Source organism: Dunckerocampus dactyliophorus, chromosome 12 (assembly GCF_027744805.1).
Source record: "Dunckerocampus dactyliophorus isolate RoL2022-P2 chromosome 12, RoL_Ddac_1.1, whole genome shotgun sequence".
NCBI lineage: Eukaryota > Metazoa > Chordata > Actinopteri > Syngnathiformes > Syngnathidae > Dunckerocampus > Dunckerocampus dactyliophorus.
This window is the reverse complement of record NC_072830.1, coordinates 29,292,322-29,317,515: the sequence shown is the minus strand read 5'-3', so window position 1 is coordinate 29,317,515 and position 25,194 is coordinate 29,292,322. Positions and strand designations below refer to the sequence as shown.

The 25,194-nt window shown below is 43.8% G+C and overlaps 1 protein-coding gene across 2 annotated transcripts in view; it reads left to right on the top strand.

Annotated features, from left to right (window-relative positions):
- The window catches only part of epha4l (eph receptor A4, like), a 55,126-nt gene that overhangs the window by 11,576 nt on the left and 18,356 nt on the right, over nt 1-25,194 (top strand). For both annotated transcript variants that reach the window (XM_054794086.1, XM_054794085.1), the window contains exons 4-8: nt 11,373-11,528; nt 17,331-17,666; nt 22,458-22,582; nt 22,673-22,832; nt 24,386-24,497. In XM_054794086.1, the coding sequence (XP_054650061.1) occupies nt 11,373-11,528; nt 17,331-17,666; nt 22,458-22,582; nt 22,673-22,832; nt 24,386-24,497 (889 nt within the window). The remainder of the gene's footprint in view (nt 1-11,372; nt 11,529-17,330; nt 17,667-22,457; nt 22,583-22,672; nt 22,833-24,385; nt 24,498-25,194) is intronic.

Sequence of the window (25,194 nt, the reverse complement as noted above, 5' to 3'; positions counted from 1 at the left end):
CTTGATTTCAGTCTTTCAAATGTGAATATTTACATTTTCTTTGTCATCCATGAAAGCAGACCTATTATCTTTGTGTTTTAGCTAAAACAAGATATTCAGACATGTCAGCTTTGACTTTAGGAAACAGTGAAGGGCATTTTTGCCTCTTTTCTGATTTGTTGCGGACACAACCACTAACTGTGGGTGTTTGCTTCATATTAATTTGGTCCATCCTAACCGATGACTCCATTAATCGAAATAAACTTTAGATTAATCGACGAACAAAATGATCATGATTCATTTTTGTGTACATTTGTTTTACTGGAGCTATTTGACAAACATTTCGATTTTTTTATTATTTAATATATACAGATATATTATATATAATATATGTCTGTAGATATATATATATATATATATATATATATATATATATATATATATATATATATATATATATATATATATATATATTCAAGTGGCAACCTGGTGTTTGTGCACAAATCTTCTATTGCTGAACAAAGAGGCGGAAATTAAAAATGTGTTTTTTTTTTAATCCGATTAGTTGATTAATAAAAAAAATAGTCGTTTGATTAATCCGTTATTAAAATAATTGTTAGTAAGGTCAGACGAAAACTGTCGAAAAAACTACAAGACAAGCTTTGTCGAAGATTTCGAAGAATGATACGTAACTGGGGCACATCAAAAGGGTTCCACTCTATGTATTTGTATTTATGTTTGTGCTATGAGAGAGCAGTCACTCATGGAAAATATAGAAAAAAAAGTCGTTATTTGCTTTGAGCAAGTCTTAGATGAAAAAACATGCTTGTTTTTATTCTTTTAAATCAGTCAAATTTGTCATCTTTTGTGCAGTCCTCAGTCTAATTTGGTCTAAACTAGAATAAACCAAGATAGGCCACCTAACTAACGGGACAGAATGAGCTGTTGATCCTCTTATGTTGTGATGTACAAGAAACAGTAACAGTTTTTTTTTTTCAATTTTCAAACATTCTGAAAGAAAGCTTCATTGTTGGAACTGCATTTGCTAACCCTTTAATACCTGGATTACATCAAATTTTTAAGTCCTAAATCCATCTGAAGCTGAGTGTGAGTGAAAGGACCACTAATGGGAGTACATGCATTTACATACAAACATGTATCGCAAATGTGCATTAACGCGCCTCAGGGGTTCCTGCGGTGCTCGTGCTAGCGCAGCCTCACTACAGGCAAGCTGAAAATGTAATTTGGTATATGTAGGGCTCTCAACAGCGGGGCTCCAAAGCTGCGGATCAGTGACCAAAGGCAGAGGTGTGTCCATGCGAGGGCACGTCTCTGGGATTAGAAACCATGATCCCTTCTGATCCTCAGTGAGCTGTCAAATACTGCTGGAAGGGGAAGAGGAAAGACACAATCCCTTGCAGGCACACAGTATGAGGAGGGAGAGGGCTGAAAAAATGGGAAAGAAAAAACAGTGGAGGAAAATAACAAATAAAACAGTCGCATATAGTGGTATCCAAGTAGAACATTGATGCGGAAGTGTGTGTGGAGGATGTGTGAGGAAGACAATGATGAATGGACTTCTGTCTAGTTGGCCTGATAAATGACTGGAAATGTGAAAGGTGAAGTGGGGGGTTACGGGTATTGATAGTGATTGCTCTTTGAACAAGCCTGCTGTAGTTGGGTCTTGACCTGCAGTGGCTATAGACGATATCACCGTCACATTCACTGCCTGTATTGAATCCCGTTCAGAGCGCATGTTATAGGTCACCTAAGCTTTAATTCATTCAGAAATGAACTGTATTTGCATCTTGTAGTGAGTTCCCTGCTAAATGAATATACTCTATTTTAGGGATGGACGTAATTGATTAATTGAGTATTTACTAATTGTATGTTGAGGCAGTAAAACATGCATACAACCAACAGGGGTGCTACGGAGTCGGTCTCAACTAGTTTGTGTCAACACATGCATGGAAAGTTGAGCTACATTCAAGACAATATTATAATATTATATATTATAATATTCACAGATATTACGGATTCGGATCCAGGGGGAGCAGTGTGGTTTTTGTCCTGGTCGTGGAACTGTGGACGAGGTGTTGAGGGGGATCCGGTTTGGTGGCAGCAGAATTGGGTCTCTGCTTTTTGCAGATGATGTAGTCCTGCTGGCTTCATCGGGCTGTGGTCTTCAACTTTCACTGGATTGGTTCACAGCCAAGTGTGAAGTGGCTCAGGTGAGAATCAGCACCTCCAAGTCCGAGTCTATGGTCCCCACCCGCCAAATGGTGGACTGCCATCTCCGGCCAGGGATCAGATCCTGCCCCACGTGGAGGAGTTGAAGTACCTCGGTGTCTTGTTCATAAGAGAGGGAAGGATGAAACAGGCGGATTGGTGCAGCGTCTGCATCGGTCTGTTGTGGTGAAGAGGGAGCTGAGCCGAAAGGCAAAGATCTCAATTTATTTCCGTCTTCACTTATGGTCATGAGCTTTGAGTAGTGACGGAAAGGCAACATCACGGGTGCAAACGGCCAAAATGAGTTTCTTTCGTAGGATGGCCTGGCTCTCCCTTCGAGATAAGGCGAGAAGCACTGTCATCCGGGAGAAACTCGGAGTAGAAGCGCTGCTCCTCCACATTGACAGGAGCCAGATGAGGTGGCTCGGGCATCTGGTCAGGATGCCTCTTGGACACCTCCCTGGGGAGGATCCAGGACATGTTGGAGAGACCATGTTTCTCAACTGGCTTGAGAAGGCCTCAATATCTACTGGGAGGAGCTGGATGAAGTAAATGCAGAGAGTGAAGTCTGGGACTCCATCCATCCATTTCCTGTACTGCTTGTTGTGTGTTGTGTGCTAATTTGGGTGACAGGCAGGTTAAACTCAGATGACCAGTCAATCACAATTTAGCTTGATCCACTGGAAGGACACTTTCAACTAGCCAGAAGTTGGGCAGGGCAAGACTACACCCACAGGGAAAGTTAAGGGTGACACACATCATCGACAATGTAGACACACACACACACACACACACGCACACACACATACACTCCGTGTGCGCTGCAGCCATACCAAGCAAACATGAGCTGGAACCATTTTAAGTCTGAGGGAGTATGCCTCCACAACAGCAATGACCTCAGCCTTTTAACAGGGAAAGAAATGTGGAGGTTGTGAAGATTGACATCAGAAGAGGTCAAAGGGTAAAGCAGTGACAGTCAACAGTCACCGGGTTGACAGGAACTTTTGAGGAACAAGTGATCCAAGACCAATTTTATGTACAATGAGGAACACATACGTACACATACACATACACAGAACTCATAAATGCATGGACACACTGACACAATGAACTGCAAAGTGCACTGAGAGGCATGCACACCCTCACATGCACAATGGAAGGTGCTTTGAGGCCCCAGACAGGCTGTCGTCTGCAAGCTCCACGTAGATTACGTAAACAAATAACCTAAAAATACCTTCCTTTAAGTCAACCTACTCCAACCCTGCTGAAAAGCCACCCAGCCACTTCTGAGACATGGATCATATTAAACATGTTTCTGGGACCACAGACAAGTGGGAGTTTTACGTTTTGATAGTTATATACTGTATCATAGTTAGCAATTTGGCTGTAGGCAGCGTGGACTCAGTCCCCACTTAGTAACGACGTGAATGTGAGTGTGAATGGTTGACTGTCTCAAAATGTGTCCTGTAATTGACTGACAACCAGTCCAGGGTATAGTCCACCTTTTGCCCGAAGTCAGCAGGGATAGGCTGAACCAGATACGTGGAAGGATGGATGGATGGATGGATGGATGGATGGATGGATGGATGGATGGATGGATGGAAGGATGGATGGATGGATGGATGGATGGATGGATGGATGGATGGATGGATGGATGGAAGGATGGATGGATGGATGGATGGATGGATGGAAGGATGGATGGATGGATGGATGGATGGATGGATGGAAGGATGGATGGATGGATGGATGGATGGATGGATGGAAGGATGGATGGATGGATGGAAGGATGGATGGATGGATGGATGGATGGATGGAAGGATGGATGGATGGATGGAAGGATGGATGGATGGATGGAAGGATGGATGGATGGATGGATGGATGGATGGATGGAAGGATGGATGGATGGATGGAAGGATGGATGGATGGATGGATGGATGGATGGATGGATGGATGGAAGGATGGATGGATGGATGGATGGATGGATGGATGGATGGATGGAAGGATGGATGGATGGATTTACGTGTGTGCTTGTGCAGGTTTTGCAGACATACCCACAGATGTCGATGTTGATGATTTGTTTGTTTTGTAATTGATCTACTACTTTTTCAGGACAGAAATGTCTTCAACTTTCATGCAGTGGGTTATGGAGTTCAAACAGGGTATTCATTCATTTAGGTTAGGTTTTATTGATTACTATCAGTTGCGATTATGACAGGCGTAGCTGTTCATATTTAGTTAGCAATGACTTTATATGCTGTATAAAGTTTATTTAGAAGCAAAGTGAAGTCACCCCATATGTGACTGTTTTATTTGGGCAGTGGTTTGTTATGCGTCTGTGCTGCAGCTCGACATGTGGCTTACGTTTGTTTACAAAATTGGATATGAGGCCCCTTTGAGAGCGCCTTCCTATCGCTTCCTCTTCCCTTTACCTATTCTTAGTGTGTGTTTGTGTGTGTTCTCACACATCCTCCCTTTTCCTGCCCCATTCTCCTTGATATGTGGAGAGTCGAGCAGTTTGGCTGTCTCCACTGTTGCCGACGTGTGTGTCCCCCAGTGTAACTACATTGGCATACTCATCTACCTCCTACCGCTCTGTTTGGTTTGTTTATGATTGAATTAAGATGCAGCTCTTTTCACTGTAAACAATGGCAGGAACGCATTTAGCTGTACTGCCTAATCAAACACACATCCACCTGTGTGCCATTAGTCTTCACTCCCCCCCCGAGACCATACCTTGGCAAAATTTCTGTGCCTTCCGCTGCCCCAGTTGCTGGCCTTACATGGCTTAGAGGCTGTCCACACGGAAACGTTTTCAGGTCAAAATTACAAAGTGTTTTATAGTTTCAGCCTTTCATCCACATGGAAACGGCATTCTGGGTGCCCTGAAACAGTATTTTATGAAAACGGCTTCTAGAGAGGGAAACTCTGACGAATAAGCCACTGCTTTCTGAAAACGATGACGTCACCTACCCGTTGCCGTCACGTGACCAGAAGTGGCAGGTCGACAAAATATTTGAATAATTAGACTGGTATTTTTGGTTTTATACTCCAAAATGACTCGCAGACGTAATTCCACTTCGTCCTAGGTCTAGAGAAGCCTTGGAAAGCGGAAGACGACGGACTTTATGCGCATGTGTTCTTTCTTCTTCTATAGTTTGGGGGTCACACGTTCTGCCTGCGTGTCTGTTCACAGCGCCGCTGGTAGGCGTGCCTTATGTATTGCATGGTTTTCATCCAGTCATACATTCCCGTCTGGATGCAACTGTTTACTTATCCGACACAGTGTGGATGCAAGTTTTTTTCAAGCCGCCAAAAATAAAAATTCCCAGGAACATTTCCGTGTGGGCGGTGCCTGATACAAGTTGTGTTTGGTGGATGTGTTTGCATGCAGATATTGATTCAGAAAGTTGGAAGAAGTTTGCGTAGATTCTGTGTTAGTTATGTTTGTGTGTATGATGTTATCTTTGTGTGCAAGTCCGGGTTCGAATCTGCATTGGGGCAGCTTTGTGTGGAGTTTGCATGCTCACATGCCGTGCATGTGTGGCTTTTTTTCAGGGTACTCCAGCTTCGTTCCACAGTCCAAGAACATGCATGGTACTGTAGGTTAACTGGAGACTCTAAAATTTACAGTCTAAACCAGGCGTCACCAAGGTTTGTCCTTGTGAGAGCTACTTTTACAAAATGAAGATGGCCAAGAGCTACTCATTTTTGTAACATTTATTTTCAGAGCTTATTTTAAACCCAAACAAAGCGAATATGCTTGTTTTACCAGAACATGAACAAAATGCTGGTGTCTACAACTCACATGTTGTATTTCACAATGCATTTCTTTCTACTGTTCTTTCATTATTAACTGAAAACCTGAATGAAAAGCAGGCTTGCGGGCACCTCATGTGGTCGTGGGGGCTACCTGGTGCCCACGGGCACCACGTTGGTGACCCCTGGTCTAAATTGTCCCCAGGTGTGAATGTTGGGAATGATTGTCAGTCCTGCGATTGGCTGACGACCAGACCAGGGTGTACCCACTTTATCGGTGTCCTATATTTTAAAAAGTGGTCTCATTCTCAAGAGGCTGGGTGGATTACTTTAGATTGTTGTGATGTAACTATTGTACTACATTCTTAGTGCCTGACTAGAGGAATTGGGAGTTAAGGCCTACGTGTCAATACGAAGGTGGAGTGCTTGGTACGCAGGAAGCCTTCTGAACAATATTTCATTTTTTTGCTGGTTTATGCACCCACCAAAACAATGTGAGGTGGCTCCCCAGTGCATTCTTGATAAATATCTGCTGAGAGAGGTGTAAGAGAACTATGTATAAACTATGTATGGATATTATTTTTCAAAAGAGAAGGTACGGAATGTTTCACTGCAGTTTCAAGCTAAGAATATCAAATACTGTCAGTACTTTTTTTTTCTTAGCTAAGCTCATTGATTCTGTGGTTTTATGCAGTCAGACATTTTATTCAGTGCAATGTCTGATGAAAACTCATCCGACACAAAAAACTGTCAGTAGCTATTGAAGCTCATGGTCGTGACTAGCACCAGCACAACTTTGGCAATTATCGAAAGAATGTTATTAACATTGTTAACCTTTCTGTCTGCTGTTTTTGGCCTTAATTAACACTAGTATTAATAACATCGACATGTTACTGACTCATTAAGTTTCCCATCTTAAAAGATGATTCTAAAAATGTTAGACTTGCCTGCTGTCAGGTCAAGGTTAAGATGTGTATAGAGTGCGTCATCAATCATGGTGATCAGCTTCGGTGGCCGTGTGTCCCTCATCCATCACACTGATAGTTCCGTGGCCGCGTGGCTGTATGTCGCCGTCAGGGCCGGAGGCAATTAATAACCCAGAGTGACAGGATTAATGAGGTAACCTGCTCCACTCTCCTGCTGTTCCTATGGCAGATGCTAACAGTCAACAGCTAGTCATCGTCAGTAATCCCTACTACTAGTGGCGCAGATCTATGTGCTAGTTGTGTGTTATCCATCTATGTCAAAATAGGCAGCGCATCTATCCAAGATTGGATACAGATTGGTAAACCCAGAGGGTAAGCAAAGTACTATAGGAACCCTAATTCTGTCAGAATCCACTTGGAGAGAAACCAATAAACGAGACACAAAAGCAAGAAGGAATATGGCATAAAGTCATCTTGACTCGCGAGTAGTGGCCTCTCAAGAGTAGAGGCTCTCTGTGCCCTCGGGTCTTGAAAGCCGATCGCTTCTTTTTTTTTTTTTTTGAAAGAGCAGCTTTGTATGGCGATGCTTCTGACTGCTCTTCTGAAGTGCGTTCACTGTCTGTTATGACTAAAAAACAGTGAACGGGTTTTCAACACTCGAGGAAGATGAAGCACAGTCATGAAAAGAGAAGGGAAACACTGCCGTTTCAACTTAATTCTCATCTTTTATCAGAAGAGAGGGGATTGTTCTGCTTTCGCATGCCAGGTTATAGAGTGCTGTGTGACGGGTGTTGTATTCCTGAGTTCTGGAGGACTTTTGTTGTATAGGTTTTCTGTCCAGCTTTTAGTGCCTGGTGTATTGAATGCTTTGTTATCCAGGCTGCAGAATAGTTTACCTATACTTTGCATGCAGGTCACTGATGGTGGGCTGCAGTGGGTGAGTGCGTGGGTTGATGGTTGATGTTTTATTTGGCATCCATTACTTTTCAAAGCCTTCTGTGTAGGCTGGTTCCACATGGGAAAACCCAGTTGGGTTTTAGTTTACGTGCTTGTCTGTTTCTGTCATTGTCTTGTTTTGTCTACTTGCTCCCCTCATGCAGTGCGACTAATTCAGCCAGCACCCCACTCCCCGACACAAACAAAACTACTCATTAACTATCAGAAATCATACCCCCCTTTCCTCCAAATGTGCGTTACTTTGCAAAGAAGCGGGATGTGGACGTGGTGGGAGAAAGCCGTAAAGAAAGAGAAAAGATGAAGAGGATTGGATGAATGAAATAGATTCTGGGGGAGAGAGGGAGAAGAATGTGACATCCCACACTATGAGGGATTTTGGGGCTTTTCAGAATAGAATAAGTCACCAGTCTTTTGTCTGCCTTTGATCTCTCAGCTAAGGGATTTGGCACCTGACAAACCAGAGGTGTCTGGAAGGAAGCCCACAGAGATAGAACATCACTTGGTAAAAAAGCACACAATATAAAACATGCTGTGGAAAGGGGCAAGGTGGTCATCAAATCCATAAAGAAATGCAATACAAGCATGTTCTGGAGTGTTTCTATTTGTGCGTGGATATGGGTTTGCCACGCTGGCCTGGACAGTAATAAATCCATCGACTCTTAAGGGAGATTCCTCTCTAAAGCCACGGTTTCTTAGACCACCCACTGCTGCGGTTCTCTTCCCTCGCACTCGCTCCCTCTCCTAATAGGAAGCAAACTTCCCAGCTTTACTTAGACATCAACCACCTCTCTCCGCTGTTCCTTTCTGCAGGGCAGTCTCTGCTATAAACAATCCCTCACATCTTGACGTCACATTTTTAAACACATTTTCAAAAATGTAGTGTTTAAAAACCACAGAAGACATGTGTCAGATGCCAAACAGGGATTTGCAAGTGGTGCAAAAAATTCTGGACTACCCCGTGGGGGCTCAAGGATCAGCTTGGGATGGCTTAATAACTGAAGAGCAAAAAAACTCATCAACCGTGCACAGTTTGAGGTAGCATCTCCTAAAACCGTGTGTCTTTAAAGAGGCTCAGACCCAAAGGCTGTGAAACTTGGGACTCAATTAACTCTCTCTTCGGCTTTTTGCTGGGGGGCATCATCTCCAACAGCTGGTTGACCCCACTCTCAACTCCAGGCACTTTTCTGGTCAGCGCACATGTACAAACCGTTAAAGCAGCCATGTGCTTTGTCACCTAAAGCGGTCACAATCCCTGAAACAATACCCACCAATCCCAAGTGTCTTTACCACTGATTCCAGCGCAGAAGACTGTGCGTTAAAGATAGAGAGATAATAAGAAGCACCTCCCGACTAATCTCTCCCCTTTTTTGCAACTGCGAAGAAAAGAAACAGAGGCTCCACGCACCCCGAAGGCCACAATCAAAGAGGCCCTTTGCTTAGCGTTACCGAAGATTTTGCCCTGATGAACCAATTGGGAGAAGAAAGGCTCAGCAGGTGGCAGCTAGCCCAGCTCACGGTGCTACCTTAATCCAGCAGTTGAAGAGGAGACATTGTGGCCCTCAAGACACTTCCCTCAAACTCCTCCCAGTAGTTTCATGGTTTTGTGGATTTCCTGCGCTGTTTGTATCTTTTGGAATGTCAGTTGACTGGTACAATTTGAATTATACGTGTTGCAGATGCGAATAGGCACTGATTTGAAACATGATTAGCACTTGTATGCAGTTCATGCAGGGGATCACGTTACCCCTGCAAACTGTGGTCTTTGCTTTACGGCGTTCCAGGTTTCGCTGTTTCGCGGTCACATACACGCTGCCATTAATTATTAATCCATCCATCCATATTCTATACCGCTTCTCCTCATTAGGGTCGCGGGGGTATGCTGGAGCCTATCCCAGCTGACTTTGGGCGACAGGTGGGGTACACCCTGGACTGGTCGCCAGCCAATGGCTGGGCACATATAGACAAACAACCATTCACACTCACATTCATACCTATGGACAATTTAGAGTTGCCAGTGAAGCTAACATGCATGTTTTTGGAATGTGGGAGGAAACTGGAGTACCCGGAGAAAACCCACCCACGCACGGGGAGAACATGCAAACTCCACACAGAAATGCCCAACGGAGATTCGAAACAATGTCTTGCCAATCTCCAGACAGTGACTGTGTGGCCAACGTGCTAACCACTAGACCACCGTGCGGCCCATTAATTATTAATATTGTCCAAAAAGAAAACAAACTAGTTACACACAAAACTTTGTTGGTTGATACGTGGGCTGACGAAGAAGCCACTAGTTTTGTGTGTATTCTGTGGATGTACGATCTTTATCTTTGTTTACACTGCTGAGTCATTTTTCAACACTCCTGAGCTATTCTTAAATGTCGGGTATCTATAAGGATGTAGTCTTTGATGCTGATCCAAGTTGTTTTTTCTTTTACCTTGGCTAAGGTCTGCGTGCAAGAGTGCTATTTTTGTTGCTTGTATTTCAACGAGTCTCCAGTTAGGATCTTTACATCACCATAATGCCACTTGACCAAAACCCAAACCACCAACTGTCTTGCCTCAATACCTTTCACTGCACATGGCAGCCTCCTGGAGCGACAGGTTATTTGGTCCAATCGGTGTTGTGACCGCATGTGCTGCACCTTTCACAGAATTGCTCTTTTGTCTGCCTCCTCTGGTTCAGCAGTTGGGCTGAAATACAAGACTCCCTTGGCCAATATACAAACAAAAAGACGATGGAGAAACTCCTTGAAAAACGAGCCCTCCCAATCAAACTGTCACGAAAGAGAAAGCTGACTACTGTTGCCAAAAGGGGTGTTACTAGCCTTACCATTACAGATTGAGATATGTGGCCTGAAATGTAAAAAACTATTTATGTGAGGAGCAGAGCCCCTGGTTTGCCAAGTGCTGTCCTTTATTTATGAATACTGTAAAGTTGTACGCCAATGCGCCAACAGCTGTGGTTTTATTGTCACTTTTTCTTGTGTAAAAAAACTGTAGTCATTCGATCTTCTCTTGTTTCAAAGGAGAGTGTGCACTTTGTATTCTAATTTAATATTGAAATGTGTGCTTTGGAACTGGGAACAAGCAGAAGCATTGACGATTGAAAGTGACAAAAAACGATTGTGTTGGACGCACGTAAGAAACTCACTGTTTCTCCTGTCAAGTGCTAAATAGTTAATGATTGTCTCTTAGTGTCATGTCTAAAAGGGATAGTTGGGATTTTATGACGTGAAGTTGTATGACATCCCCATCAACAGTGGACTATTTCAGCACTGCCTTACTCCCCCATTTGGTCCCGCGAGTCCAGTTCTGGTCGGATTTCTGTGACGAGGAAAGTAGTTCTGCTTAGTTGCTGGGTCATTTAAGTGTCCAAAAATCCAAACTATCCCTTTAAGGGAATTGGGATCATCAGAGACTTTTTTTAATGACTATCCAAGGCAACTGCATTGTCCTGGCAACTGTTCACAGTGATCTACGATCTAATTATCTATGAACTAAATTTCTCTTTTTCTCTTTTAGCCTGTAAGATTGGTTACTACCGGGCTCTGGCCAGTGATGGTGCCTGTTCCAAGTGTCCACTCCATAGCTATTCCGTCAGGGAGGGCTCCACCTCCTGTGCCTGCGACAAAGGATACTTCCGCTCCGAAACGGACCCAGCATCCATGCCCTGCACTCGTAAGTAAATGCATTCACAGTGCATGCAACATGCAATTTTTGCCTTAGAATCTACAAACTATCTGGACCCAGGCATGGAGGCCCGTATGAATGCACACACAACTGCAATGGAGATAACTAACATATAAATGCTTTTTAAAAACATTGTCCATGGTAATAAATGATGTGTCCAATGCAATGTTAACCTAAATTAGCCCGTCACATAGTTCTACACATGCATAACGCTAGCATGGCCTGTTGTGGAAGGTGTGTTTTGATTCTAGGTTGTACTTAGTGATCAGTCACGGTGCACGAGATCCAAATTCAGTATAAACCGCCACATTCCTGTTTTGTTTTCCCACAGTCCTTGCAAAACAGGAGGAGAACATGAGAGACAAAGACAATCCTTTTTGTTCTCTATGCCTTCACCTTTCTTGATTAGTCAGTCATTCTATTACTCCACGCCAAACTCTCAATGATTGGCGTAACAAATACTATTGACAATCATGCGTTCTCATGATACTCATTCCCTTTGAGATCCCATTTCCCCCCTGAGTCATGCTAGTTGGAGTTCATACTGGTAGAAATGTACACAAAGTAAGACGAAAAAGAATCCCACATCACAAAAAAAGGCTCTCCTTTGCTCCAAAGAACAGCAATCCTACTTCCATATGACAGATGTTTATGTATGACTGAGTATGTGTCATAAAGCAATTTCTACCAGCTAAAACATCTGTTAAGTTACTTTGCTCATAGTTGGCTCACCATTCAGCCCCAATGAGCTGTCAAGTTCCGGTGGACTCATCAGTCAACTCGGCATTTAATTAAATCAGATGAGAGGCCCGATCTCGAGGCTCTTGGAACCGAAACAATCCGAAAGGTTGTATTTTTTGTTTGGAGTTTGATAAACACGCAAAATCAAGCGATGCTTGATTAGGAATTAGAATTATGGCAAGCTATACTTAATAATACTACTAATAACAACAACACCAGTGATAATAACACATTACATTTTCATGCAGTTGTGCTCAGATACCATCAAGAGGAGCCAAACTTCATAACTTGATTATTTTTTTTCTTTACAAAACGTCTTAAAATGACCAAAGTGAAGCATTTCTGCAGAAAACAAAGTTAACTATATAATTATCTTTTTGAAATATAGAGTTAAGCTTTACTTTGGCCAATACAAATTGAAGTGAAATGCAGATGTTTACTTGCTGATAACAGCGTGGTGAATCTTTTATGTGAGTCTTAAATACATTTATTACAAATGTCTTGTAATGCACCAATTAATATTGAAGTGTGTTGTTAAATGAAATCCTAAATCCTTCTAAGCCAATTATGTGGCCTCGCTTGCGTATTGAGTTACGAGCTGACATCGTCCCCGTTGTCCTGTTAGTCAGTGCGGCATTCGACTGTGGCTGCTACAAGCAACAGCTGCCATGGCTCATTACTTGGCTGCTTTGATTGGATAATGCGGCGCAATCTCCTGCGTTCCCGTTTCTACCGCAAGGAACTTGACATTCGCAAGATTCTGACCTATGCACCCCTCCTCGCCAGCTGGTCAGCAGTTGATCTTTGAGCTATCCTACTACCCTGTTTGTCGTGGCTTCTTTCTTTATGTTTTTTTTGTTCCATCTCACCAGAGAATGTTTGAGCTCTGTAATTACACCTGTCACTCATACACCACTTTACATCCCATGATTTTGACACTTTATTCAGTGTCGTGTGAGGAAACAACACCCTAAAGTGTGTTAATTTTTTTTATGACAGACAGACAGACACTTTATTCATCTCCAAGAGAAATTCAGGTTTTGAGCATTTCTCCAAAAATCATAATAAAGTCATAATAAACAATCAATGCAAGGCAGGCAAGATAAGAAAAGAAAAACAAGAAAATAGAATTTGAATAAATACATAAATAAACTAAACGGAACGGTTCACTTCCTATTTGTGGTGCAATCATACATAATCATACTAACAGATAATAAAAATGATTCATGATAAGGAAATAAGTCCGGTCCTGTGTGTGTTTTCATCGCTCCCCCTCTGTTGTGTTGAAAAGCCGCATGGCGTGGGGGAGGAGTGATCGGCAGCAGTGACACTAGCAATGCATGTAGTACACATCGCTGTGTAAAGCTACACATACATTCAGCACAACGCGGTAATGAGGGCCATGGACAGACACCCGTGGGAGCCGGTTGCTCCGCTGCCTGCTGGTTGGAGGGGGTGTTCTACAATTCGGGGTTTCTTTTGGCCCTTGATGTGTTTCTCAGATTTTTCCCAGTTTTCTTAGTGGTGGTTTGGTTTGGAGGAAACGGGGGGCGGCTGGGTAGAGAAGATATAATGGGGAAGACTCGAGTGAAGCATTGAAAATATCTGTGGATTGCAGTAGTGGGGTTGAGCCTTGGTTAATTGTGCCTGCCCTCTACCTTAGCCCTGCACAATAGTCAGCTGACGAATGTTAATAGAAAGAGACAGGAGGAAAGCAGGAAGGAGAGACATTTCAGAAAGTGGAGTAAAAATGAGAAAGACAGATGAAGCATAGGCTGACAGGAAAGAAAGAACTAATGGTCTGAGCAAATTGCCTGCCCATAAATGCATGGAAAAGAGAGGAGGGGGAAAGCTTTTAGCTCAAACTTTATTTTGAACAAACTTTTGGAAGTGTGACGATGCATGTTAAGGCCATTTTGAGCGGACGTTGGCCCGCAATCCATTTCCCCTTGCCACACACTCTCTCGGGATTAATTACAAAGTGCCACTCAAAGCCAACAGCTCTCCCACTTGCCCACCGGTGCATTCTGGGATAGCAACAGGTGCAGTCGAATATGGTTCAAATGGCGTTTGAAGCAAGCAAAGACAGTAATGAGACGCACTCTTAATGGACACATTAAGAGTTACAGAAGTGAGATGTGGTTCATCTTTTTTTGCCGCTATGAGTGTTCCTTATAATTAGCAACACTGCCAGTCGTTCTTTTCTGTCCCATCCGGCTTCTTCAATAATAATCATTTTCCAGAAAGAAATGGTTTGCCCCATTCTTCAGTTGCACGTGCACATCCAGTCAACCAATGCTTCCAAAACGGCTCTTGCGTGGCGACATTTGTGCACAAACGCTCACATACACCTCCTCTGGGCATCTATCGTCCGTCCCCTTCAGTGCTCTCAGTGTCTCAGTGACATATTTCATTGTCATCATACTCTTCTAAAAATAACACCGATAATTAATTTCCTTTGCAAAATGATTAGTCTGCCAACTGACTGGATTTCATATTTCAGCGTGCATCGATCCCCTCCAGTGTGCTCGCCAGCGCTTCATTAGTCAAAGAGAGACATAGAGTGGGAGGAGGGGGGGTTAAGTCAATTACCAAGTCTTATGTTTGAAAGCAACAGAAAAAACACATTCATTACAGTGGCGCTTACATGTAAATTGAAATTGATGATGAGAGGAGTCTGTGGCACATGTCTGCATTCCCTCTTGCATATCAAACTAGCGTGTAGGCTGGTGGGGTGGGGCTTAATAGCAAGGTGCAACACGGACTTGGCCAGTAGTTTTGGAGTGGCAGCCACAAAGACCTTCTGTTATATGCAGGCTTTGGCACCATGCCATCTCCAGCTGATTCATATTTGCATTTGTATGAAGAAATCTGTTGGTTGATTGGATTTGGTTAATTAACAGAGGTGAAAGTGGATCCTCCCTTGCTTTGATAGACCAGACATTAAAAGGGAACATTGCATGTTTCAATTTAATACCTAACATGCACTCAGTGTAGTTGGTACACTGGTACAATCCGATGTGATACTACACAGGATCAAAATCTCTTTTTTTAAAAACTGTGATTATATTTGACAGACATTTCGAGGCACACTGTATTATTTGGAAGGGGTACAGTATATTTCACCTACACAAGAGGGTAAGCTATGAGAAACCCCTCACAGTCTTATTAGGGATGGGCGATATGGCCTAAAATCAGATGGTGATATACATTGCAGCCTACTGCGATAACGAGATACATCATGATATGGTGTTTGATTACAGTAGAAATGATCAAAGTTCAAATTTCCGTTGGGCATCTCTGTGTGGAGTTTGCATGTTCTCCCTGTGCGTGCGTGGGTTTTCTCCGGGTACTCCGGTTTCCTTCCACATCTCAGAAATATGCATGTTGGGTGTAGGATCATATTGTTTTATGAACTTGCTAGCTGAATGAGTAAACATTCATTACGAGTAGGTTATAGAAACAAATAAAGATTAAGAGTTCTTTGTACCCTTGTATTACTCTCGCTCTAGACTCTTATTAATCTACTTTTTAATTCCCTGTTCATGACTAATTGCTCCCCGTTGTTACGCGGTTCGCGATAGACTTCTGTTAATGAAGCTCTTTTTCTTTTGGGTTCTCTACTTTACATTCAAGCTTGATGGTTAGCATGGCTTCCCTGTCGTATCTTTAGCTATTCGTCACCCTCCAGTGTAAAGATACTTGTAAGAAATCTATCTTATTTTCCGCCATGGAGGCAAGGATTAGTAATTTAGAGGAGCGGCTAGCTACAGCGCTACATTACATAGATGACTTGTTGCAGCTTGTCACTCTAAAATTTGCAGGATACGACTCGGTTGTGTTATCAGCATGCGGTATCGCGATAGGGCGATATATTCATATTGTTTCTATTGTATGTTGTTTATATCACCCTTTCCTAAAGTGTGACACATGGTGCAAACCTCCAATTGTAAAATTGTCAAATAATTCTCTGCTTTCTTAAACTGAGCAATATTGTCTTTAAAAAATTAATAATTTGTGTAATGGATCATATTGGATTGTGTAGCTTTTTTGTAGCTTTTTGTACAAAAAACTCAAGTCGACATAATTGGTTGTCGACATAACCAAAACTGAAACTAGCCTTTGCTTGCACATTTACTAGATAGATGGATAGATACTTGAGTTATCTCCAAGAGGAATTCACTTAATTCACTTTAGCCCCCCAAATTCGCTTCAGATTACTGAATTTCTTGTGTCTTTTGCCAGAGACACAAGGAGAATGAGGGATAATGAAGGATTTTTGACACAACAGCAGTTTTTTAACATTCATTTGCTGCTGCAGTTATTTTGTTGTATGCCTTGGCTAAAAACTATGCCTATAAAACAGTAAGCTCCCCCAGGACCTTTTCTAGTGGAGCTTACGGTCCCTTGGGAAGACGGGCTTGGCAAATGAGAGTAAAAGGGGGAAGTACGCAGAGCCGGGGTCGGAGTGCAGAAGCAAAAGCTGGAAAGCTCGATGTGAATCAGTGGAAGTTGGGTGTTGGGGTTGTGCGGGCCAGTCATTACACCAAACCCTCAAGCTCCTTGGTGTAAAAGGTCAGCTGTGCAAAAGAGCCATCAAGACCAAAGTGGCTTGGATTCGGAGGGGAATCAGTGGAGTAGTGCGCCACTTGGACACAATTCGAGGACTGATGACCCCTGACTGGGTTGCCGGGCGAGGATGTGTGATTATCAAAGACCAGAAGCCCCCTATGACCCCCAGCTCATCACTGAAGACGTGTCCATGTAGCACCTAGTGGTGTATATTAGAACGATGAGTTTGTCGACATAGACGAGTTGTTGACATAAATGGGTTTCCTGTGTTATGAATTGAATAGCTGTTTTATTAAGAGGTTTTCACCGATTATTAGCTGCCACAAATGTGTCACTTGGAAGCAATATCGGGTTGCAGGAAAAATGTCTCACCGTCAACAGCAACCACAACTGCATTTTAGTGTCACTTGGTACCTGCTTAGTATTTGACCCAACGGTCTTTATTCTAACCACCAACTTTGTCATTTTTCTCCATAGGACCGCCGACGGCGCCGCTGCATCTCATCTCTAATGTAAACGAGACCTCTGTCAACCTTGAGTGGAGCCCGCCAAGGAACTCCGGAGGACGCCAGGATCTGAGCTACAACGTAGTTTGCAAACGTTGCGGCCCCGACGGGCGGCGATGTCAACCGTGTGGAAACGCCATCCATTTTAGCCCCCAGCAGCTGAGTCTGAAGGGAACCAGGGTGTCCATCAACGAGCTGCAGGCCCATACTAATTACACCTTTGAGGTGTGGGCGGTGAATGGCGTCTCGCCACAGAGCCCCGGGCCAGAACAGGCGGTGTCTGTGACCGTCACCACCAACCAGGCTGGTAAGCTGATCAGACATGGTTTGATTGAGTTTGTAGGAGGGGGGTGTCATTAAAGAGCCTAAGGGGAAGTGTTTAGTTCCGACCGTACTGTTGAAGGAACCCATCCAAAAAGCTGATGTGTCCATGTGCTGTTTCAGAGACCACATCTTTGAACTGAGGTGGCTCATGTCCCATAGGTAAATGTAATAGGCAGTGAACGTGTACTGTACAGCCCATATCCATATGCACTCAGTGTTGTATTGATTAGCTGTTCAATAAATGTCTATGTACAATGTCAGCCCAAATGGGCATCGGTAACGCCGATTGACCCAATTTACTGAATCACCAATATAGAGTTCACCCCTCTGACAATCCAGATAGATACTGTAGATGCACGACATTGGAAATGTCTTTGTATACATACAAGTACTTGTGGAGATTACTGAATTCCTACAACTGCTGAGGAAGAGCCTATGAACAGTTGCTCTTTGTGACAGAGCACATCTTTGTACTGTTTTTGGGAGGTAATCTGCCTACCGAAACATGAAGATGTGGCTCATTTGGGTGGCAGCTGGGTGATGTGGAGAATGATGGATTCCTTTTCGTGTGCTGATTTTCTGCAGTATTTCACTTAAAGCTGAGCAATAGTATGCACGTTGTGAGGGACAAGAGCTATATTTACAGCTATCGCTATGAATTAGATGAGTTGTATCGATCCACGGAGGTTCCATTACAAATGCTGCTAGATTCTGTTTGTGCAATTATTAAAGCACAATATGCCCGTCAATGCAATCTCCTTTCCAGTGTGGGAGGAGGGCCCTGTAAACCCGTGGGGTCGTTCAGAGCCTCCTGTTGATTTGTCATTTAGCCATTTTGTAACTGGTGGTTGTTGTGCAAATGGATTTTACGACCCCGGTCTTTTCTCGTCATCCCTCCCTGCTCACCACCACTTAAAGCCGATCATTACTTTGGTCTTCTTTACTGCTCTTCTCTTGGGTGGCAAGCTAAGTGCCCTTTTTGTGTCGCTTTTTTAGCACTAATTTCCATCCCTGGCAAAAGTGAATATCTTGAATGGGGTTTGGACCAGCAATTTGAGGACACAGTGGCTTGATTTATCAGACGGGGTCAGGAAGATAGAGATGAATGGCTGTGCTGCCTGTGAGAGAGCTGAGAGCGCTGCCAGACAGCCATGTGTAGGAGCTGCAATGGAGTACACCCTAGAGTCTGGTCCGAGGGTTCGCAACAGTAGGACATATTCTGTGCACTGAAAAAAACAATCCAACGAGTGCAATCCCACACGTGGAATCTACTAAGATGCTCACAAAGTGACATCCCTCTAGACTAATCTGCTGCCTCCAGGTTTTACGACACAAATGTTTCTTTTGGCTGTTTGCATGTTTCACAACCGTTCCCAATGATTTGCTGTATGGAGCTTGCAGCTGGAAGTGCTGATGTTTGTATGGATGCTAAACGTGAGATATAGTGTAGTCTGTTTATGCTTTAATGAAGAAACAGTCTGCATTTGCTGCTTAAACAATGTCCCCTATGTGCGCATGTCTCTTGTGTGTGCCAGGGTGTGTGTGTTAAAGAGAATATCTCCAGACTGATTGGATTTCTTTCTGTTAATGCTCAGTAGAGGCTTTGGAATCTCTGGTTTCAGCCTCTGGTAATGCAGCGCGTCATCTGTGGCTGTCCCCCTCCCTGTGCAGCCTCCCTTCATCCAGACATGGTGGATTATGCATTTATTATGATAGATTTATTAGGATTTATAACTGCTGTGGAAAAGACGGCTCGACCTCCTCCGCCTTCCCATAAAAGTTAAAATTTCAGTCGCAAAGGAAGAGGTGAGGTTGGCAGGTTGGAATGTAGGAACGCACATGGATTTTGGACAGTGAGGAGGATGGATGGAAGCTCAGTGGAGAGGCACGCCAAGAGAAAATTAACACATTAGCACTGTTGATTGCGTGTGCATGAGTCTGGAACCAGACGTGTGTGTATGAAGGAGTCAGATTCTTTGCCTTCAAATGAACAATTCCACTAGCATAAATCAGTCGGGTGTGTAACTCTATCGTGCGGGAGGGTGGCTGGCCCAGCTTTGAACTGACCCCTGGCTGCGTGTATTCTCCCTTCATGGGATCAAGAACTTTGTATGTGTATATTGTGACCAAAGAGAAAACCGTAGAGGTGTTTATGTATCTATACTCCATCTTTGGCAAACGTAGGTGACTAATTGGGAATTCAAGCAAGAGAAAGCATGCGTATGTTGGGGGGGGTGGGTGGGGGGGGGGGGGGGGGGGGGTTCATCAGCCCACGTGTGTGAGTTTCCATCTCGATGGCAAATGTGCAAATGAGTTTGGAGAGATGGAAGCAGCCGTTTCAGGGGCTGGTAACAGATCTTGTAAGCAGAAGCCATTTTCTTGACTCTGTGAAATACAGATCCCTGTCCAACTTTTTTTTTTGGTGGCAGCAAAACCGGGGGACTCCAGTTTGGCAGCCTGGCTTCAATCTGGCAACCACATGTGCTCCTCAGTCTTACTTTTTTAATGTTAACACAACAGCACATACTGTAGCACAAGCAGTCAATGATTAGTATGCTTTCGAAGAAAAACTCACCGATCAACAAACGTGTAAAAGCTCACAAACAACACACAACCCAGTGAGAATGTCTTTCACAAGTAGTGTGTGGATTTGCATGCAGCTCATTGATTGGCCCATTGCTTTTTTCCAACACGCCCAGGAAATAGGAAGAAACAATGTGTCATGTCACCCAGTTTATCATGAGAGGTACTGGGCTCCGCCCCCCCGAATCGCTGCCCGAGTCGCTCATCAAGATAGACTTGGTTTTACAGTATTTCCAGTTTGTCCATTTATCAGCTTTTTTGTTAATTTCTGTGATTTTTCTTCACTAAGCCATAAAACATGGCGCTGACGGATAACCCCTTTCCTGTCTGTGCTGTTTGTAGCTAGGGTTGTCCGATACTGTCAGCTGACCGATATTGGTACTGTTTTTTCTGCCGAAAGCGATACAAACAGTGTCCATATGAGAAATGTATACAGTGGCATGTGTTCATTACACGACATTTGCTTGAGGGAGGAGCTGCTGCCGTTATCGGTTTCTGTTGATATCGGTATTGGTAATGAAGCGCTGGAACATCGATATATGAATATGAATATGAATATCGATATATCACTAAAAAGCCAGTATGAGCATCTCTATTTGTAAACTTGCCGTCTCGTGTAAGGAAACCTCGGGAGGAACCACTCAAAAGTCCACTCATCTTCATCCTCACATGAGGTGAAGGAGGAATAAAAATGCACCAAGAGAAGCAGAAGACAATTAAATGGCCATATCTGTCATCTTGGGAGGAAAGATAGATGTGTGGATTACTTGAGTGGAATGAAGGTCTGTGACCTTTGTGGGTTTTTTCTTTCTTAGCTGGAGTGTCCGGGCCCAATCCCACGGGGGCCTTCAAATTGTCTCTCTCAGACGGGGTAAGATTGATCGAGGGGTACAAATGGCTGCCGGCTAATTGTTTAACAGAGATGCAACACATTAGACCAATAGGATGACACAACCTTGGGTTAATCCTTTTACCAGGAGATGTCTGCAATGCCATACCTCTTCATCTCCATCTCAGCTCCCACGAGTCCCGCTGAAAGTGCCACTCCTGCTGCTTCTTTACACAACTGAAACTCAATCCACGGCCGGTGCTTAGATTCCAGGCCTGTTTGAACTCAATCCTCGGCTAAAAGCAGGGTTTTGTTAGCGTAAGCTTAAATGCTCGCCTCCCTGGAGCCTCTGGTCAAAGTGATGAGAATGTATATAATATCATAGATAATGCAATCATGATCGGTGGATGGTGAACCCCTCATTAATCACCCCACTGTAGTGTTTTAAAAGACAGATGGCCTGGACTCAGGAAGGTTACAGTGTCACTGAGACGTATCGGTCAAATAAGGACTCCTTATTCTGCCTGGCCAGAGAAGAGGAAAGTGAAGTTTTGGTTGGTTGAGGTGTCGCAATGTGATGTTAAATCTCTGGTCCTTAAGTCTACCTGTCTCACTAAGGTCTTTGTTCTGCCCTGTGAGAAGTCGTTGTACAGCAGTCTGCTCTCCACTCATTGATTTTTCTCATATTGGGTATGTATGACCCAATTTTAATGTTGGCAAGCTCCCTGAAGATAGAGGTTTGATTTGTGCAGTCGTGACACACTGGAGGTAGGGCTTGAGAGTGAGCCATTATCTTTACTTTAACCTTCATGTGTTAAAGGCGGCAGAACGCAGATAGCTCTGTTGCTTGAATTATGGCCTCATTATCAGCTGCTGCAGAAATGGTTCATGATAAGATCGCTCAGTGGAGCTTTAATGAAAACCAATTGATTTGCTCTCTGGAAGACAAAAAAGGCAAAAGTCTTGTGATCGTTTGTCTGCTTTCTGCGGCGGGTTTTGTAGCATAATATGGTTTCCCAGGGTGACCTGATGATATGCTGAAAATGAAGGTTGTCATTATTTTACTACCTCGAGGCAAGTGTCATCTGAAGCAAAATTGGATCACTTTTATGAATTTCAACCATGAGTACTGCGATGCATTCATTTCGTCAATCCAGCTATGTGGTCGTACTGCTTTTTAAATAGAAGCCAACACAAGTAAATGCCTTGTGGTGTGGCCCACTGTATGACTTTCTCAAAAGGATGAAAGAGCCGGGGATTTAGGAGGGCAACAGAAACCAGACTTATTGTCTGCAAGGCTGAAAACACTGAAGAATGAATAGTAGAAAACAGCAGGATTAAATTGCTTTTTCTCTCGTTTAGCTCCCTCCCCGGTAACATCTGTCCAAGCCAAGAACATCACGAGACACACCATCTCGCTGGTCTGGCAGCCCCCAGAACGAGCCAACGGGGTGATCCTTGAGTACGAGGTCAAGTACTATGAAAAGGTAAGTGGTTGAAACCTTGCCTATTTTGTAAAAGTATTGTTTTCTCTTTGTTTCCCGTGTCGTATTGGACTTTTTTTCTTGCCCCTGCAGGACCAGAATGAAAAAAGCTACAGGATCATAAAAACCTCATCCAGAAACGCAGACATCAAGGGTCTCACTCCCCTAACGTCGTATGTGTTCCATGTGCGTGCACGCACAGCAGCCGGCTACGGTGAATGCAGCGGACCTTTTGAGTTCATGACTAACTCTGGTGAGTGGAGCCCCTTAGGCCATGGCATTTATGCAAGGCAGAACCCACTTTTGCAGAATCCTGCAATGATAGCATCTTTTATGACTGACTTTCATTTTCCTATGAATTTAAAATTGGCAAAGACTACATTTGGAATACATGAAGTGCTGCGAAGCAGAGAAGGGGGGGTAGGATTAAATAAGCTTTGCTTCCTTTTTGGACATGTGGAACTGTGACTTGTACTATGTGATGCATTCCTATGTAACTTGTATGCGTGTTCAAAATCAATTAAACCATTAACATTACGGTTTGATCAAAGGGACATTTGTCACGATATAGCTGTCGCGTATGGAAGATAAACGATTGCACTGCAACACGTGACTTGCAACTTGAGGAGTCGCCATTATTCACGTTGCAAGGAGCCTCAGCGGGTGTGCCAGTAAGGGTTCAACCTTTATGAGTTTTTGAGGAATGATACCATTTTGACTGAAATACTGCTGATCGCTATGTTCTTGATTTTTGTAGGCAGGTTAAAATGTGATCACATTAAAGCCTCGAAAATGCAAACTAAGATGAGTGATAGTACTTACATGCAGCATTCCAGTTGAATTTCAGGTCCAAAACTGTTGAAAGATACTAAATATGGTTAATGTTTGAGGATTGATGTGTCTCGACAGCACAGAATATGCCGGCGCTAACAGCACAAGGGAAATTGGAAAAACTGAAAGCCATACTATGATGTGCACGGTTAGAGAACTGATAGAGGGGCCAGGTGTCCCTTTTGTGATGCAGATCCAAACAGCAGTGCATGATAATAACATGGTCAAGCACACATCCTAATGGGCTGTCATTGTCTTTCAATGAGGCACACAGCCGGAGACTTTATGGGGGAATCGTAAAAAACAAAGGTTTGTGTGTGTGTGTGTGTGGAGAGTTCAGGAGATATGGAGAGCGTGCATGAGGTGTCACTGAGGCCCTATCCAAACAGGAACGTTCTTGGGATTTTTTTTTTGGCGGTTTGAAAAAAAAAAAGTAATGTCCACACTGTGCCAGATTAGTATGTCGTTGCATCCAGACGGGAACGCATCACTGAGTGAAAGCGCTGAATACACAAGGCACAGCTACGTCTGGCGCTGTGAACTGGCAACCATGTGATACTCCAAACCATAGAAGAAGAAAGAACGTATGCTCATAAGTCCGTCGTCTTCTGCTTTTCAAGACTAACGAGAAGTGGAATTACTTCTGAGTCATTATGGAGTATAAGACAACAAAATATTCAGATATTATGTTGGGTTGTCGTCTAAGCTCACTTCTGGTCACGTGACGGCGGTGGGTCGGTGATGTCATTGTTCCCGTATTGCCTGTCTACACGGCAACAACAAGCCGGCATTTTCAGATTTTCCCACTTTGGAAGCCATTTTCAAAAAAATACCGTTTCAGGTCACCTAGAATGCCGATCCCGTGTGGATGAGAGGCTGAAACGAAAGAATACTTTACGTTTCTGTGTGGATAGCCCGACTGAAAGACAGGCTATCTTGCTCATTTTCACTCATCTTTTCCCTCCTCACTCACAGTGCCCGCTCCTATAATTGGTGATGGAACAAACTCGACGGTGTTACTGGTGTCTGTGGTTGGCAGCGTGGTGCTCCTCCTCCTCCTCATCAGCGCTTTTGTCATCAGCCGAAGGTGGGCCTCATCCCTTGGTGCCCTCTGTTTTCTGTCAGCCTGTGTCTCCTCTGTGATGAACGATGTCTCGCTTAGCACCAAGAGAGTAGCTGTCAGGAGATGTGTGTGTGTTGGAAACACACACACACACACACACACACACACACACACACACACACACACACACACATCCGAGCCAGACAACAAGTGGACCGCAGTCACATCCATGAGTGATGGCTCGCCATGATTGACAGTGAGGACAGCTGAGATGCAATCAGCAACCCCTCGCCCGCACTCTCGCTCCCTGTCCCCTGCATCCATCCTCGCTTTTTGATCCTTTTTCCCGTTTATTCCATACCGACTATAATCTGGGCTGCTGTTTGTTGTGTAATGCAGCGCCTTGAGAAATGAGAGCGAAGGAAGCAGTTCAGGAAAAGGGCGAGCAGTGGACAATGAGATATGTGAGAAATAAAAAGTAGGAGATAGAATTGAGACAGAGTGAGACAGACAGGCATCAGGTGGATTTGCAGGGACCCAATCTCACGGTGTTAACCAGCGAGCAGGACAAAGTCACACAGATGGGTTTACATGCAGATGGGGCTGCCTCACCTCACAGTGCTGACTGCAACACATGCATGTATGTGTGCTCATGTGAACATGAATTCTTTCTTCATTATAATATGTGTAGTTTCCTTGAGGTGCCATTTTTTTAATTGGT